We start from the raw sequence: 18,120 nt of genomic DNA, 5'->3' as shown, positions 1-18,120 counted from the left end.
TTGTAGTCAACCTTTTTTTACAAGTTTTTATCTTAAAAAGATTTTATTTTTTGTTTGCATTAGTTCCTGTTCTCAGTGAAAGAGCTGCCAAACAAAAAGCTTTCTATTCAATATTTGAAAGTACTTCTCCAAAACAACAAGTTCAGAGTAGAAAAATGTCAAAGAAGCAACAAAATGAAACCGAAAAACAAGAAAACTGCATAAGACACAGAGGACAAACATCAAACAGTTCTAACCATTTAGAACAGAAAATACTAACTACAGAGGCAAAAGAAGTTCCCACCACACCTGAAACATCTTTTAAATCAGTTCATCCAACTAAAATGACTGAAAAATCTCTGGGATATTCAGCAAAATTAGTGTTGGCCAGAAATTCTAAGGAGGAAGATGATTTTTCTTTTAGAAAAGGGACTACAAATCATAAAAAATCTGAGAAGGTGATAGATTCTCATTTTGGTTCCTCCGACTTAGCAATAAAGGGAATGGTATAGTTTCAGTGTTCTCTCTACCATATTTTCAATATTTCAGTGTAGCCACAATAGCATATTTTTAATCCTATTTATTTCTAAATTTGTTCATCATTTGGTTTACACTAATGTAGATGAATAAGGGGTCTACCATATTTTCAAATGTAACTCATTTGTATATATGTTTTGTACTGAAAATTTAAAATATTAATCTGTTTTGATTTCAGGGGGTTCCTTTTGTTTAAAAATATGAACCAGTCCTTTGTTCTAGTGACACTTGTGACTGTTACAATTTAAATCAAGATGCCTGGTGAAACATCACAGTGCAAGCCCAACCCTATTTAAATATTGGATCAGAGATAGGATTTTAAACTTTGTCCATTAAATGTAGCTGGCTTACTGATAAAAGTATCCAGATTGCTGTCACTTGCATCGAAAGCTGTGGTCATTTTGTAGGGAAATTTCTGTGAAGGCTTCCTTACATTGTTCAAGTAGAGGGGTGTGATTTTCTTCCTGTGGAAAAGCTGCCCTCAAGCCTGATGAATCCTGAGGGATCCATGGGTGTCGAGTGCCAACTACATGGAGTCTTTGTACCCAAACTGCAGCTCTGCCCTTTTATTGTACAAAGTTTACTTTCAAAGTTAACAGGTTACTTACAAAGTCTGTTGTTACAGAAAGCAAAATCTAAAGAAATGGCTGAAACAATAGAATCAATAATAAGTAAAATCAGTGACAGATATAAACAAAAGGATGATATCGAACATGCAAGAAAAGCAAGAGAATTTTTCTCTAATAACAGGTATAGTATAAATTGTTTTCTCATAATACTTTGAACACCTTGATTGTGACTTACTTCCTTGTGCACTTGCAAAGAAGAGAGAGCACATAAAGCCTCTATGCAGCCTAGCTGGGTTTATCCAGATCATAAATCTGTGTGAGAAGGTGGACAAGCTCAGCTAGGCTGCAACTCCCAGTTTGAGTAAGGATTTTGAAGCCAGCCTCCCAGCCCAGGTTGATAGACTTGGTCTCCTCTAGGGCTCTAAAAATAGCTGTATAGATAGAGCCTGAGCTCCAGCCTAAACTGCAATTTTAAAGTGCTGCCTCTACTTCTATTTTTAGAGCACTAGCAGAGGAACTGTGATGCTCAGAGTTCCTTTAAAGACTACAATAGTTTAGTTGTATGTAAACTTAATCACATAAAGGTGTGATCTTTAGAGATGCTTAACCCCTGCATCTTCGATTGACTTAGTGGGAGCAGTTGTTGCTCAGCACCTTTGAGAAGCAGGTCATAAATCACAATTTAAATAATTTTTATATTTATCTAATTGTGAACAAATGCATCAATATATGTTGTAAAATTGGTTATGAAAATTATTTTGAAAAATGAAAACAGTAAAACAAAATAACTTGAGGTTATGCTTATATCATAACTCATGATATTTGGCAGTTACGGGTTTGTAACTTAGTTCATTTTAAGTGCTATTTGTTTGCAGGCAGTTCCTGCCCAGCTCTCCCTGGAATTGGTTCTCTTCTGCTATGCAGAAATGGAGAATGCTAGGAATTTGGGGGGTTGGAATGTGTAGTCACTGGTTCTGTGACTACGCAGATTTTCAGTACTACCTATCCCAGTATGTTGGGGTGCAGATGTTGCTGCCTGGGGATTAAAAATTCTGGGACAAATTTTTCACCAGTGTAAATGGGTGTAACTCCCCGCTACTGTATAAGTTTACACTGCAGAGAACTGGGCCTTTTGTTTCTAGTGCAGCAAACCTACACAAGAAGCAGTGACTTGGGGTAAAATTTTTAAGAGCCTAACACACTGAAATCAATGGGAGTCTGGCACCTAGCTGTGTCTGAAAATCCCTCTAGGCCCTTATGTATATCTAGGCACTAAAATACCTTTAAAAATCTGACACTTAGGCTCCATGAAAATTTTATTCATAGGCTCCTAAATCACTTAGTTTAAAAATTTTATCCAAAGCATTGAAAGTCAGTGGGACTTTGACCCTTCTAGTCTAATTCACTTTTGAAAATGAGACTTAGGCTTAAGTCACTTAGGCTCTTTTTATAATTTTATCTTTTGAGCTTTGTGCAGTAATGAGAATTTGGGCCTATTGGAAAAAAATTGAAGTTGCCTGGATTTGGCTTATAGTTGTGCAGTTTATTTGTAGACTACGTTCTAAGTTACTAGAATTTTAAGACATATTTTTACTATATAAAGTCACGTTATCTTAGAATCTGTTATTGAAGAACTCTGATACACTATACAAGCAAATATTTTCTTATCTTGTTATGGTTTTCATTTATATTAGTAATATATTGAACACATTTTTGGTATGCATTTGATGGTATTTGATGATTTTTTTTTTTAGATCATGTTTAAATAAGTCTGGTTTCAAAGTCAGTAAGGTACATTTACTATTGTTTTTTTTTACATAGAAATTTCATCTGAAAGTTGATATTATCTACTAGAAACTACGATAAAATCTTGTTCATCATAGCACTTTTCATACTTGAAATATCTCAGTGTACTTTAGAAAGCAATGAGGTATAAAATGATATAAAAATATGGCAGTTGGTAGATGCTCCATAATAGTTCACTAGCATTCCTGAATATGAAATCTCTTCTTTAAAAAGGACTGTTTGCCAAGTCACAGGGTTTATTCTCAGTCATTTTAAAAAATGATAATGGACTATTTAATTTGCATCTCCATTGGATATCCAAGAGTGACAGGCGTATGGGACCATAATTTTAACGTCCCATCCAAAACTGGTACATTGCTGCACCTACACACCTTATTTCTTCACAGCAGTGTCAGTTCATGTGTTGGTGTGTTTTTATAGCTATTCAATAATGCTTAATGTGATTCCTTAATAGTACCACCTATAACAGAGGTGAGCAAACTACAGCCCACGGGCCACATCCGGCCTGCAGGGCCATCCTGCCTGGCCCCTGAGCTCCTGGCTGGCCGCGGCCGTCCCCTGCTGTCTCCCCTCCCCCTCAGCCTCAGCTTTCCATGCCAGCAGCGCGGCTGGCTCCGGCCAGGCGGTGCGGCTCAGGAGCCGATTTGCCAATGAATGCAGGGTGCCCTAGCACAGGCCGCCCCAACAACAGGGGGACCCAGGGACGGGCACTCAGGCAGCTCAGCACCAGTGCACTTTCTGCAGGGGGGAGGGGCTGCACTGCAGGGGCAGGGAAGCGGACGGCGCAGGTGGCGGGAGTGGGGGTGAAAGACTCAGGAGGAGCACTGGGCGGCTGCGCAGCCGGCTGGAGAGAAGCAGCACTTTGAAGGGGAAACTGGCACTTCTCTCCAGCTGTGCAGCTCCCCCTGCTCCTCCAAGTCCTCCGCCCATGTTCGCAGGGCCACATTCTGAAAGGGGTTGGGGGGGGAGGTGAATGAGGGAGGGTTCCAGGGGGGCAGTTAGGGGCAGGGGATCCCAGGAGGAGGTGTCAGGGGACAGGAAGCTGAGGGAGTTGGATAGGGAGTGGGGTCCTGGGGGGCGGTTAGGACGGAGATCCTGGGAGGAGGAGGTCAGGTGACAAGGAGCGGGGGAAGGTTGAATGGGTTGGGGGTTCTGAAAGGAGCAGTCAGGGGGTGGGAAGTGAGGGGCAGGCTGTTTGGGGGGCACAGCCTTCCCTACTCGGCCTTCCCATACTGTTTTGCAAACCTGATGTGGCCCTAGGGGCAAAAAGTTTGCCCACACCTGACCTATAATAATAGTGACTGATGCTTATATAACACCTATCAGCTAGAATTCTCAAAATTCATGACAAATTTTACAAACTAATTTCATGGCAAACTGAGGTGTGAATCTATCCCACGGTAGCCTGCTGCACACTAATTGTCTGTGTCCCTGCAGATGTGCAGTAAGAGTTCTTCAAGTGCTTGTTCATGTCGATTCCAGTCAGGTGTGTGTGCGCATACACGTGCTTTAGCAAACGCGTTCAACCCCAGTTGTTTGTATATCATTAGTTTATCTTAGTAGTTATTGATTAGAGTTGTTGGGGGTCTCTACTGCCCTTCCGACTCCCCAGAACCATGGTATGCCACAGTCCCTGGGGTTTAAAAAACTGTGGTCAACACGAAGCACATGCTAAAGAGCGAGCCACAATCCATGTTCATGGTGCCTTGGGGAGGATCACCAAAAGGATCGCTGTAAGGTCTGCCACGAGTTCCGCCCTAGAATTCTTAAAGATAGGAAGCAGTGGCCTAAAGTGATCCTCATGGAGGCAGCTCTAAGCCTGCATTCGGATCCGGGCTCAGGCGGCTCATCGCCTAACACTTCCTTATCAATGACGAGTGCCCCAGTGCCATCATCAAGTTTGGTGCCAAAAAAGGACAGCTCCCGGGATGCTCGGCACCAACACGGCATCTCCCGAGGTTCAGCAGAGAGCAGGCACTGGTCTCACTTGCTGGCACCTCAGAAGAAAATGAAGCCAAAAAGTCAGTCACCTCCAGCTAACTCTAAAGAAGGGAAATCCCAGGTGGGCCACAGCTCAAAATCCCTGTCGAGGCAGTTGACTCTGGGGCCCCCACATTCACTGGTCCCTGTGGGACAGCAGATGCCACTTCCTTCAACACCGGAAGTTTTCAAAGCTGCTCAGAATCTGCTGCACCTTACGGTGCTATTCTCGCCCCCTAGGAGGGAGGAACGTCAGGCACTGGCAATTCTACCCTGCCCCCAGGTGCAGTCAAGAGGGAGACTAGCAATGATATACAGATATTTCCCCCTCTCCATGACCTTCGGCACCAGCCCACTCGGACCGAGAGCCTAGTGGCTCCCCAAGCTCTTGATGCTCGAGGCACCAAAGCTCGGCTCCCCCATGGTCTTCAATCTCGGAGACCTTGGAGTCAGAGTTTGACTCCTACTGCTCTTGGAAGAGTAGGAGCTGACGATCGAGGTCAAGGTGAGACAGACCAAAGCCCCAGGTGTGGCCACCGGAGTGGCAGAATCCACCACAGTGGCATTCTGGACCCCCTGGGCCTTTCACCAAAGCCAGGGAGGGAACAAAGGGCACTGCTCCACAGCATCTTCGGTGGCCTCAGTCACATTCGTCCTGACGCCAACTGTGCAGCTTGCCTTGGTGCCTATCCACATGCTAATGCCATTGGCTGCGTCACCATCGCCGGCACTGGTGACTCTTTCAGCCTCGGTGCTGACAGCATTTTCAGCACTGATGATGACCTTGGCACCGACAGCGGCACAGACAACGGCCCGGCCACCTTTGTTGGCTCAGGCAGCTGGTTCAGAACCGGCTCCACCAACAGTACTGTCAGTGTCTCCAGTGCCCATTCCAACACCGAGTTCGGCATTGACAGCCCTGGCACCAACGGGCGCTCCATGAGCACCAAAGTTCCCCTGAGATCCCCAAGAGTCGCAGGACCCTTTGGGAGCTGATGGCAGGGAGCATCCACTGCTTATAAGGGCTTCCTCCTCCCCGTCTTCAGACGAGGCATTGCAGGCACAGCCATAGCCCCAGTACTTGAGGACAACAGGGTGCTACATCAGTTGCTGCTTAAGATTTAGGCATTAAGGCTGAGGAGTTGGTCGAGGAGGCTGATCACATGGTGGATATCCTCACCCCCTCAGGTCCTTCTCATATTGCCCTACCACTTATTAAGACTATTGTGGGTGCCACCAAGACCTTGTGGCAGACCCCAGCTTCCTTGCCACCCACTGCCAAGTGCAACGAGAGGTGTTTTTTCGTGCCCTCCAAGGAGTACAAACCTTTTTCCTCCTCCCACCTCCCGATTCTCTTGTTGTGGACACACTGCTAATCAGCGTGAGCTGTAGGGTTTCTAGGAGCCCTCCCTTAAAAACAAGGAGGCTAAGCAACTTAACCTTGTCGGGAGAAAGGTCTACTCTACGGGGGTCTTCAGCTCTGTATTTTGAACCAGCAGTCAATCATCAGCAGATGTTCTTATAACATCTTCTAACCCTATGGTCAGCCGGTTCTTAAAAGGGCTCAACAGGTTATACGCTAATGTCTGTCAGCGTGTCCCTGCCTGGGACCTCAGTCTGGTCCTTTCTAGGCTCATGGGACCTCCGTTTCAACCATTAGCAACATGCTCCCTGCTCTACATCTCTTACAAGGTAGCGTTCTTGGTAACGATAACCTTGGCCAAGAGAGTGGCTAACCTCAGGGCCCTAACATCAGTCTCTCCTTACACCGTGTTTTATAAGGACAAGCTTCAGCTCAGGCCCCACCCAGCTTTCCTCCCAAAGGTTATGTCGCATTTCACATCAACCAGGACATCTTTCTCCCAACATTCTACCGTAAGCCTCATTCCAGTGGCAGGGAGCGGAGCCTCCACTCTCTGGAGGTCCACAGGGCACTAGCTTTTTACATCAAGAAAACGAAACCGTTGAGAAAATCGGTCCAGTTATTTGGGTCAATGGCAGACAGAATGAAAGGTCAGCCTGTGTCATCACAACGCATCTTGTCATGCATAGCATCCTGTATTTGTGAGTGCTACAACCTGGCAGGTGTTCCTGCACCTCCAATCACCGCGCACTCCACCATGGCGCAGGCTTCATCATTAGTGTTCCTGGCTCAGGTTCTGTCATAAACAGATAGTTAAGGGTTAATGCCTCTTTTACCTGTAAAGAGTTAAGAAGTTCAACTAGCCTAGCTGACACCTGACCAGAGGAACCTATGGGGGGACAGAATGTTTCAAAAGGAAGGAGGAAAGTTCCTTTTGTCTTGGTCAGTTTCAGCTGGAGTGGAAAAGATCAAGGAACCAGCCTCTTATCAGAGTAGGAAGTTTTAGAAAAGAATAAATAGGTTTATGTTTATTTTCCTTTGTGACTTTGTCTTTGTGCAATTAGGGGAATAATCAAATTGGGAATTCTTTTGTGTACTAAGTTTTGCCCAGGGGAACATCCTCTGTGTTTTGAATCTGTTGTCTGTGAGAGTAGCTGGTATGCTAATCTCTCCCAGAGGTTTTTTTCTTTTACCTTTCTTTTCTTTAATAAAAAGTCTTATTTTTAAGAACCTGATTGGTTTTTCCTTGTGTTAGAATCCAAGGGGATTGGATCTGGACTCACCAGGAATTGGTGGGGGGAAAGAAAAGAGGATGGTTAAATTCTCCTTGTGTTAAGATCCAAGGGGTTGGATCAGTGTTCACCAGGAAATTGGTGAAGAAGTCTCTCAAGACTACCCAGGGAAGGGAGTTAGTACTTGGGAGTGGTGGCAGCAAGACCAGATCTAAGCTGGTAATTCAGTTTAGGGGTTCACATGCTAGTCCTCATATCTGTACTCTAAAGTCCTATGACAGGTTTCCACTCAGGAAATCTGCAGGGTGGTGACGTGGTCCTCCATACATACTTTCTCCACACACTATGCAATTACCCAGCAGGCCAGAGATGATGCGGCCTTCAGACAAGCAGTGCTTCAATCAGTGGAAGACTTCGACCTCACCACCTAAACTTGGACTTGTGATTCTCCTGATTTGGAATTGACATGAACAAGCACTTGAAGAAGAAAAATGGTTATTCACCTTCTCATAACTATTGTTCTTCCAATAGCCAGCCTCCTTCCCCTCTGTTGGAGTAGCTGACAAGAAGGAACTGAGGGGGTGGCGGGTCGACAGGGCTCTATCTTGAGCACCATGAAGGTGCGACTCCAGGGGATGCCCAGACGAACCCAATGGATGTGGCTATGGGAAAATCTTCCGGCTCTCAGGCATGTGCATGGGCACACAACTGATTGGAATGGACATGAACAACACATCTCAAAGAACAACAGTTAAGAGAAGGTGAGTAACCATTTTTTCTTTAGTGTGCTTTGCTCTACCTTGTTTTGAAAAGGGGGTGATCAAAGCTCTCTAAGGCATGATTAGTGTGCATCAGTAGAGTCTTCATGGACAGTTAGTATGCAACATGCTAGTGCGGGGTAGATTCACACTCTTCTCAATGTGAACTAAATGTTCATGGAGACAAACCCTTCCCACACAGCATATAACGGGATCATTTAATTTATGACTGAAGTTCATTCTTCCATGATATGGAAGACTATACAGCAGTTAAAAGATACATTTAAGAGAGAATGAGAATAAGTAGGAAAACATATTACTCAAATGGAATTTGGGTGTGGTACAGAAACCAACACTTATTTTTTTGAATAAGTACCATGAGATTTTTAAGGGCCACAGATGATGATTTTACATCTCAAAATATTTCACCTCCAGCAGTCCTGACCCCTAATACCATATTTGAATATTGTAAATTTAGCGAGATTTAGATTCAAAAGCAACTAATTTATCACCCAGGCTTTTGTTAAAGAACTTGCTGATGTATTGATGACTATAGATGAACATGTTTTGAATATTAGACCTGTGTAACTCTTTTTGTATGTATAGGAAAAAGTTCAGAATAGAAGCTGTAGAAACGTAAAAACTACAGCTGTGCTTAATATGACTACAGGACATATTGTGTAAGTATCTAGTAATTTTGTTTGAAAATGTTTTAATATCCAATTATGTTAAGAATATTCCTTGATTCACTAACTAAAGCTTTATTTGTATCTGTTTTGACAGGGATGATGTCTACAATTTTAACTTAAGTGGATTTGATGAACCTACGATAAAGCTTGGAGTAAGATTCCAGTAGTCTACATTAATGCAAACTAGGAACCTTTTAGTTTGTGCCCACAGCATCCACATACAGGAGTTACAGCGCAGCACTGTGGCATGCACTGCTGTTCAAATCCTTGTAGTCCGAATTGTAGGGCAATATAGACAAGTCCTGAGAGAGACTCACCTCAGAATAACTAATAGCACAGTGGTTAGGGTACTCACATAGAAGATGGTAAGATATGGGTTCAAGTCTTTGCTCCACATTAGGCAAATGTAGGAAATTGAATCTAGGTTTCCCACATCACGGGTGAATGCTTTTTAAAGAATGGGCTGAAAGTTATAAGGGGGAGCACCACCTCCTCCTCTGTATATATTTTATGGGTTTAGACGTGCTTTAAGCCTTTTGAAAGGGAGAAAAGTGGAAAATCATGGAAACTAGTTCTCGGTGCCATGAAATCTGGCAGATCCATCCTCTAGCTTTTCCGCTCTGCTGCCAACTCTGTCTTTAGCAGAAACTGTGATGTAGTAGTATACTTACTAAATACAAACTGGAGAATATGGGCCAATATATAACTCTTAAGAAAAAGTTTAAAATATGCATATAAAAATAGTAACATGATTTATGTGAAATCTGGGAAGTTTGCATTAAAATATTCAAAGAGAAGATGTGAAATATTCTTTGATGTGTAAATTGACCATTGTAAATTATTGCAAACAAGAAATTTTGTATTTGGAGTAAAAAAGTCTTAGTGTTACTCTTTGTGTGAATAACTAATGTATTTTATATATATCATGGAAGATACATTTGCAATTATTTCTCATTTATTTGTACTTACATTTTAGGTCCAAGAATTACATGTTACTAACCTGAAAGCTAGTACAAATCTGACAGAAAAAATGTAAGAATGTTACATTGCATTATAATCATCTAAAAATATTTTTTCCTTAAAGATGGTAATAATGAATAGTTTTGTTTGCATTCTCCAGCGTCCCCCTGTGCCAGTTAAGATAGCAGGTGCAAGTCCGTCTAATAGATATAAACAGGAAAAAAACACTCTTGTTGTCTCACTTTCCCTGTAAAGTGGGCTGGCATAACTTCTTCATTTATTTTCCTTTCTTCAGCAAGTAAAGGCAGCTCCAATGGCTTCCTCAGCTGTATTTTGTTTTTGGTTGGTTTTTTTTTAACTGTTTTCCTTTGGCAAATTTGTCCCTAATCCTTTCATTTTCATCAGATTACTAGTTTAATGTGTGGTATTTACTAATGAAGAGAGCTTCCTCATGGAGCACTCTGGGGAGGCAACCTAATGGCTGCAGTGTGTGTAGTTGTTGTTGTGTGTCCCTGTTTGCCTCAAACTAAGAGGCTGTCATGTTAGATTTGAAAGTGAACTGTGGTTTTCAAACTTGCCAAAAAGAGATCAAGTGCATGTGCCTCATAATTCCCCTCCCACACACATACATACCAAAAGCAGAAAGATGACAATAACCTCAGCAGATGTCTTCAGCTTTGGATGTATTTATTAATGTAAATATCTCTTTGTTTAAGGAATCCCGATGAAAGCAAAAGTACCATCCAGAAAAAAGTAGATAATAAAGTAAGTTTCTTAAACTCAGGGAAACTGATATTAAAAAGACCAGATTTTCAGTACGGAAATTAACCATTCTTTTCCCTTAAAATGATACAAAGAATTATAAAAACTGTAAGCCATCTTTCCACTCGCATGGTCCTTTTCTTGAATGGAGGTGGAACTGCCCCTTGACATAATTTAAAGCAGCCCGAAGTTATTGAATTTAATACTGTGAAAACTCTTGTAAAGATAGGCCTTTAGACTTGATTTTTGTAGCTCAAATGCTTCTTATATCTAGAAATACCTCATACTTTTAGGTAAAAATTGTATTATAAATCTAAACAGAAATAAATGACCTTTAACTATTTTTGTTTTGTTTGTTTGTATAGAATAGAATGAATAAAAATAAGAAGCATCTCTTTAGTGACACTGACACAGAATACAGAGGTGATGACAGCAAGACAGATATCAGTTGGCTACGAGAGTCTAACCGAAAACCTAAACCCCAACTAGTAGATTACAGCAGAACTAAAAATCCGAAGAAATCTAAAAGTATAGAAGCAAGTAAGAAACTAATTGTTGAACATTTAGGGACTGCATTTCACTTACCTGTAAATAGTTCTTAAATTATTTAATTATATTTGCCATGCATAATATGTTGTGTGCAGTGCGTCTCAGTTCATGGTAACTGCACCTGTGGTCCCATGAGGGCAACCACTCTAGATTCCCAGCTCCTCAGCCGCCACCTCTCTTGGGCGGAGACCGACAGTTTCTCCCTCCTGACCAAGAGATCTGTGATATTCCCAGCAGTCCAGTCTGCCTGAAAGGCCAGTGTCTGCACTATGCTTTCTCTCTGCAGTCTCTGCCCAGTGTATTGCCTGTAGTTATAAGTTACCACACAGCTCTTTATAAGCAAGCACATTCATTCTTCAGGTGAAAGCATTACAGAGAAAACATAATTAAAAACAATAAAAGAAATACAAGCATGCTAAAAAGCTTTCTAGAGGTTACCCAACTCGAACCTTGGGCTCTGGTAAATGCCATTCCTTAAAATCCACAACTGTGTTTTCCTGTGACTATAAATACGTAATTTGTCTCAGATTCAGAACCAGTACAATCCTGGATAGTTCTGTCATTCCTTTCTACAGTTTAGGCTTTTGATCTTGACCTCAAGTAATGGGATCAGCAGATGATGACTCACTCCTCAGTGTGTAGCTTCAAAAGGTTTTTTTGCATTCACCTCCCCTTAAATATCCTCCAGGAAAACCACTTAACATTTTTTGTTCCAGAAGTCCATTCTTGTCCAGCATCTTGTTTAAGATAATCTTTTGAACCTCCAAGTCTCACATCTGTCATCTCTTCCAATTTGAGAGCTTACATATAGTCCTAGCCCACAATAATACATGAAATACAACAGACTTCAAACATATTTAAACTTAATTAAATACAATCAAATGCAAATACCTTCCATAACCTATGGACTTCGAAATGTACTTATCCTCAGTATTTGTGAAGGTGAATATTGTAAAAGAGTTTTTGTTTTTTTTTTTAGGACAAAAAGAATTCTTTTTAGCAAAACTGTATTACTGTCCGAATAGTAATCTGAAAGCAGTTTAACGCATTGATAAAGATCTGTGGATGTATACATGATACCTTGTTCTAACAATTAAAATTGTAGATTGTCAACATTTTTTGGATATTAGGCTAGTTTTCTAAATGCTATTGATTTTAACAGCATATACGTTCCATGACTCCGCATGTCTGATGGATAGATCTGAAGAGAAAAAAACAAAAAATAAAAAGGTAAAGTAAAATTGCAGCTTAATTTTAATAGATATTTTTAATCTATTTTAATTGACCATAGGATTTTTTTAAAATATTTGTATTAATTCACTCCTAACTTTCAACAAAATCCCTTTCAAATTCACAGCCAATTAAAATGGTTCTGACTGCTTTAATAATACAACAGAGCCAGTTACAATTCCTATTCCCTAATAATACTAGCTGAGAGTTGGAATGATTATGGCATTTTGATGCTTGCATTTTGTTTTTTAAGATGTATAATTTTTTGGTAATAACTAGTTACTGATTAATGGCAAGACAAACCATTGTATTTAATTATTCACTTTTTCAGTGATTGGATTAGGTAAGATAGCTTTTTGCCTCTGAATTATTCACTGCATTATAATACCTTTGGATTGTTTGTACGATTATTTAGAAAAATGATAAACCTAACTAAGTATAAAAGCTATAAAATGAAAAAGTCATACACCACTACCTCAATATGATGCTGTCCTCGGGAGCAAAAAAATCTTACTGCATTATAGGTGAAACCACGTTATACTGAAGTTGCTTTGATCCACTGGAGTGCGCAGCCCTGCCCACCAGAACAGTGCTTTACCATATTATGTCCAAATTCGTGTTATATTGGGTCACGTTATATTGAGGTAGAGGTGTACTTGAAGTTACATTTATAAATAGTGTATAAATAATAATTAATAAATTATTACAAGATGTTATAAATGTGTTACAGACATGAGTATAGATGATTATAACCATATTAGTGGACAACATTATAGATGTTTGCATGCCATAGTTCAAAGCAATCTATTGACCTGCTCAACTTTATAACAGTTGGTTAAACCAGTTATTAAAACCTCTATTAAGGCTTTACAAACTGTAAGTACACACTTAATATAAAGTGTGACAAATAGAAAATAATGTGATAGCTCGGTGTGTGCATTAAATAATACAAAAATAAATGGAGAGTTCGTATTTTATGGCAATTTTATGTCAGTCATAAGCTTCAGTCCTTTTATAGATCAGGACAGGAGTATCAGGCCTATAGAAACTATATTGTCATAACTGAGAAGAAGGATGGAGAAACATTCACTCTACCCCCATCCTGAAGTCTTCTGTTGTTTTTCTTGGCTCTTCTTTTTACTTACTTATAACACCTAGCAGTAGATCATTATCCTTCAGGTATCACAACTTACATTTTCATCTGTTCCATTTAGAAGTCTATGAAACTTCTAGGTTGTCCAGTTCAATAAGTATATTCTGATCCTTCTCTATCCAGGAGAATGGAGAAGAGGGAACCTTTTCAATGAGTAATTATTCTTTAGCTTGTTAACCTTTCAGGTTTTGTCTTGGCCAGTGCTAAACTACCATTAAAGATTACTTGCTAAATTCATCCCTCCTGAAGTCAGTGGAGCTACATAAGAGGTATATTATTGCCCCTATGTTCTGTACAATAAACATGTAAAATTCTAAGGCTAATATGTGCTTCCTTTTTTCAAAATACTGTAGCTAGTTCCTGGTACATACAACATGTTGCTGTGCAATTGGTTATTTTCCATAGTTCTTGTCATTAGAATCTTCAGCTTACATCAACATTATTTCTTCCAAAGGTACCCATTAGTAAAAAACAAAATACAAAAGCTGATGAGAGACTAAAACAGACAACCAGACCAAAATGGCCTCGAAGAGCAGCATTAGCAAAAAAAAGTTATAAGGATTACTCAAATTCAGAGTCAGAGAGTGAACAGGAATCTTCACAGTGCTTACATCGGAAAGAAAAATTAAGAGTACAGGTAAACAGTATTATTGATCTTCTGGAGCATCTTTATGAAACTAGGGCCCTAAATTCAAAAGTGGCCACTGAATTGAGGTGCCTCAGATTTTGAGTTCCCAAGTGGGAGAACCTTGAGCTCATGGGCAGCGGGAATAATAGGCACTGCTGCTGACCTGCCGCCCGACACCTGGGCCGCAGTGGCCTCAACCCTTCCCTTCCGGTGCTCAGGCCCTCAGGGAGTAATTTCCAATTTCTTTTTTCCCTACTCTAAAGTAGTACATAGATTTATACATATAGAACCTTCTGTACTCCAAAAACATATGTTTTAGTGGGTTTTTTAATTTTATTTTAAAAGCACCTAAGCTGCATAGGAGCCTAAAAGTTCCTAAGTTAGCTCTTTTAAATGACTTAGACACTTTTTTGAAATTTTAACATTAATCTCATTAAAACAGAAAATATGTTGACCTCGATTATCGCAGTTAACTCAGGCGATTAACTGAAAAAAAAAGTAGTTGCGATTAATCGCAGTTTTAATTGCACTGTTAAACAATAAAATACCAATTGAAATGTATCAAATATTTTGGATGTTTTTCTACATTTTCATATATATTGTATTCTGTGTTGTAATTGAAATCATGTGTATTTTTTTTATTACAAATATTTGCTCTGAAAAAATGATAAATAGTATTTTTCAATTCCTCTCATACAAGAGCTGTAGTGCAATCTTTGTCTGAAAGTGGAAATTACAAATGTAGATTTTTTTGTTACATAACTGCACTCAAAAACAAAACAGTGTAAAACTTCAGCTCCTACAAGTTCGTCCACTCACTTCTACTTCTTGTTCAGCCAGTCTCTGAGACAAACAAGTTTGTTTACATTTACAGGAGATAATGCTGCCCGCTTCTTATTTACAATGTCACCAGAAAGTGAGAACAGGCATTAGCATGGCACTTTTGTAGCCGCCATTACAAGGTATTTACATGTCAGATATGCTAAACATTGGTATGCTCTTTCATGCTATAGCCATGATTCCAGAGGACATGCTTCCATGCTGATGATGGTCGTTAAAAAAAATGCATTAATTAAATTTGTGACTGAACTCCTTGAGGGAGAGTTGTATGTCCCCTGCTCTGTTTTACCCGCATTCTGCCATATATTTCATGTTATAGCAGTCTCGGATGGTGACCCAGCACACGTTGTTCATTTTAAGAACACTTTCACTGCAGATTTGACAAAATGCAAAGAAGGTACCAATGTGAGATTTCTAAAGATAGCTACAGCACTCGACCCAAGGTTTAAGGATCTGAAGTGCCTTCTGAAATCTGAGAGGGGGGAGATGTGGAGCATGCTTTCAGAAGTCTTAAAAGAACAACATTCCAATATGGAAACTACAGAAACACCAAAAAAGAAAATCAATCTTCTGCTGTTGGTATCTGCTGCTTTGGATTGTTATCGAGCAGAACCCGTCATCAGCATTGATGCATGGCCTCTGGAATGGTGGTTGAAGCATGAAGGGACATAGGAATCTTTAGCACATCTGGCATGTAAATATCTTGTGACACTGGCTACAACAGTGCCATGCGAATGCCTGTTCTCACTTTCAGGTGACATTGTAAACAAGAAGCGGGCAGCATTATCTCCTGCAAATGTAAACAAGCTTGTTTGTCTGAGCGATTGGCTAAACAAGAAGTAGGACTGAGTGGACTTGCAGGCTCTAAAATTTGACATTGTTTTATTTTAGAATGCAGATTTTTTGTACATTTGTAAGCTCAACTTTCATGATAAAGGGATTGCACTACAGTACCTGTATTAGGTGAACTGAAAAATACTATTTCTTTTGTTTTTTTACAGAGCAAATATTTGTAATAAAAATATGTGAGCACTGTACACTTTGTATTCTGTGTTATAATTGAAATCAATATATTTGAAAATGTAGAAGACATTCAAAAAAGTTTAAATAAATGGTATTCTGTTGTTTAACAGTGTGATTAATCATGGTTAATTTTTTTAATCTCTTGACAGCCCTAAAAAGAAGAATACATTTGTTGAATGCCTAAATCAGTTTGGGATCAATTAAGCAATGGTGTGTTTTAATAAAGTACTGATGAAGTGAAAAAGAGATGTTTCACTCTTTTTTTAATATAATTTTAATATTATATCAAATAAAATTTATATACTGGATTAAACAGTTTCTGTAACATGACAAATATGCTCAAATCCCAGTGAAGTCTATGGGAGTTGAAGACAACTAGGCACGTTTGAAAATCCCAAGAGGTGCCTATCTGCATCTTTAGGCACCTAAATACTTTAGAACTAAAGGGGGAACTCGCCACCTCTCCAGATTAGACCATGTGTCTGACTGGACAAGTAGATATATTGTACTGTATACGTATCTATATATACACATGTTGTAAATCTAGTATGTTTAAATGTAATGCTTATGTAGATTTGTGTACTTCTAGCAAGAGCACAAAAATGGCCAAAACAAAGCTGCGAATCAACACAAGGAACTACAGAACAATGTTTCTACAGAGCCAAAAAAGGGAATATCAAGAAATCAACAGCAAATATTTACTAAATCAAAAGATCCTATAAAACAAAGAAAATTAGAAATGTCACCAGTAGCCTCACCTGAAAGCCCAGCATCTGTTGAGACGATGAGATGTGTGTATTATTTTGTATTTTTATTTTTAAAGTTGTCGGCTCCAGTTTTGGATATGAATTTAATTAATGTCTCTCTGTAATATCAATTAATTCCAATAATTGCTTTAAAATATGTATACACTATACCCTCTTTACATCCATTTAATGTACATTATATGTTAAAATGCAGAAAATACATAGGTGTGCTGTCATCATTGTTATAGATATTATGGTTGATATGTCATACCAGAGTGTAATAGAAATACAGTGTATCAGTGAAAAGAACAGTTGGTAATTTACTTTCTATTAAAATATACTGTAATGATGAGCAATACTAAGTAAAAGCAATTTATTTCTTCTTGTGTAGACTTTAAGGACAAAGCACTTGCATGAGAGTAACTCAATTGTGATATGAACATATATTTCTAAAAATCCATCTGTACCATATGAAAGGTATAGCATTTTATTACAAAACCCAAATATTATATGGTCATGGGCAAACACATGTTTTTTCTTTATATGGTCAACACTGGAAGTTCCAGTATGTATTTTACTTGACTGCTTATTCAGTTTCAAAGACAGTTTTTAATATGAAGGTATGCCTTATTAAGGGATAGGATTTTTATGGGGAAATCCCAGTCCATTCAGTTTGCAATTATTTTTTCTAACATTATGGACTGTATTTTCTAAAAAGTAATATAGTTCTTAGGTCAAATCCAGACTGTTGAGCACCCACAACTCCTGTTCAAGGTAACTGGAGTTGCAGGTTCCCAAAGACATTCAAGACAACCCCTTGAAAGCCAGCAACATGACTTCGTGACCATCCTTCCATGGAACTCTCAATGACATCAATGGGAATTCTGTACACAGAGATGACTTGTGATATGAGGTATAAAAAAAAAGGTGTTAAGGCCTAATATCGTCAATTAAGTGTTTATACTTACTAGGTGCTGAAGAAGTACCAGAGGAAGCATTTACTCAGGAACATGTTTCCTTGAAAAGATCAACATCATCATATCTTCAGGACTCAACACCAGAAAAGAGGGAATCCTTAAGCATTGTGAAAGGAATTTCAGATAACAAGCTTTATACAACAAAAAAGAATAATCAAAGTATACATCTAAAACAATCTCCTGAAAATGTCAAAAAGTTGGTATTTGGAAATGAAAGTTTATCACCAGTTTTAAGTCCAATTTCTTTGGTAAGAATTTAAAGATACTCTTTACAATTATTTCAATGTCTGCATTATCTTAAGTAAAGTATACAGTATTTATTAATTAATCATAACAGCT

The 18,120-nt window shown here is 39.3% G+C and overlaps 1 protein-coding gene and 1 long non-coding RNA gene across 2 annotated transcripts in view; one reads left to right on the top strand and one right to left on the bottom strand.

Annotated features, from left to right (window-relative positions):
- Positions 1-1,370, bottom strand: part of LOC127031098 (uncharacterized) — a 30,621-nt gene extending 29,251 nt beyond the window's left edge. The window contains exon 1 of the long non-coding RNA XR_007768499.1: positions 1,321-1,370. This is a non-coding gene — a long non-coding RNA (uncharacterized LOC127031098). The remainder of the gene's footprint in view (positions 1-1,320) is intronic.
- The window catches only part of SYCP2 (synaptonemal complex protein 2), a 63,757-nt gene that overhangs the window by 33,147 nt on the left and 12,490 nt on the right, over positions 1-18,120 (top strand). The window contains 12 exon segments of the mRNA XM_050917767.1: positions 64-437; positions 1,142-1,266; positions 2,840-2,876; positions 8,831-8,904; positions 9,008-9,065; positions 9,890-9,945; positions 10,590-10,638; positions 11,001-11,175; positions 12,347-12,414; positions 14,022-14,204; positions 16,648-16,849; positions 17,776-18,029. Of these exon segments, the coding sequence (XP_050773724.1) occupies positions 64-437; positions 1,142-1,266; positions 2,840-2,876; positions 8,831-8,904; positions 9,008-9,065; positions 9,890-9,945; positions 10,590-10,638; positions 11,001-11,175; positions 12,347-12,414; positions 14,022-14,204; positions 16,648-16,849; positions 17,776-18,029 (1,655 nt within the window).

The sequence above is a fragment of the Gopherus flavomarginatus genome, chromosome 11 (assembly GCF_025201925.1).
Source record: "Gopherus flavomarginatus isolate rGopFla2 chromosome 11, rGopFla2.mat.asm, whole genome shotgun sequence".
NCBI lineage: Eukaryota > Metazoa > Chordata > Testudines > Testudinidae > Gopherus > Gopherus flavomarginatus.
The sequence above is the reverse complement of the archived record's forward strand: the minus strand, read 5'-3'. Positions and strand labels throughout refer to the sequence as shown.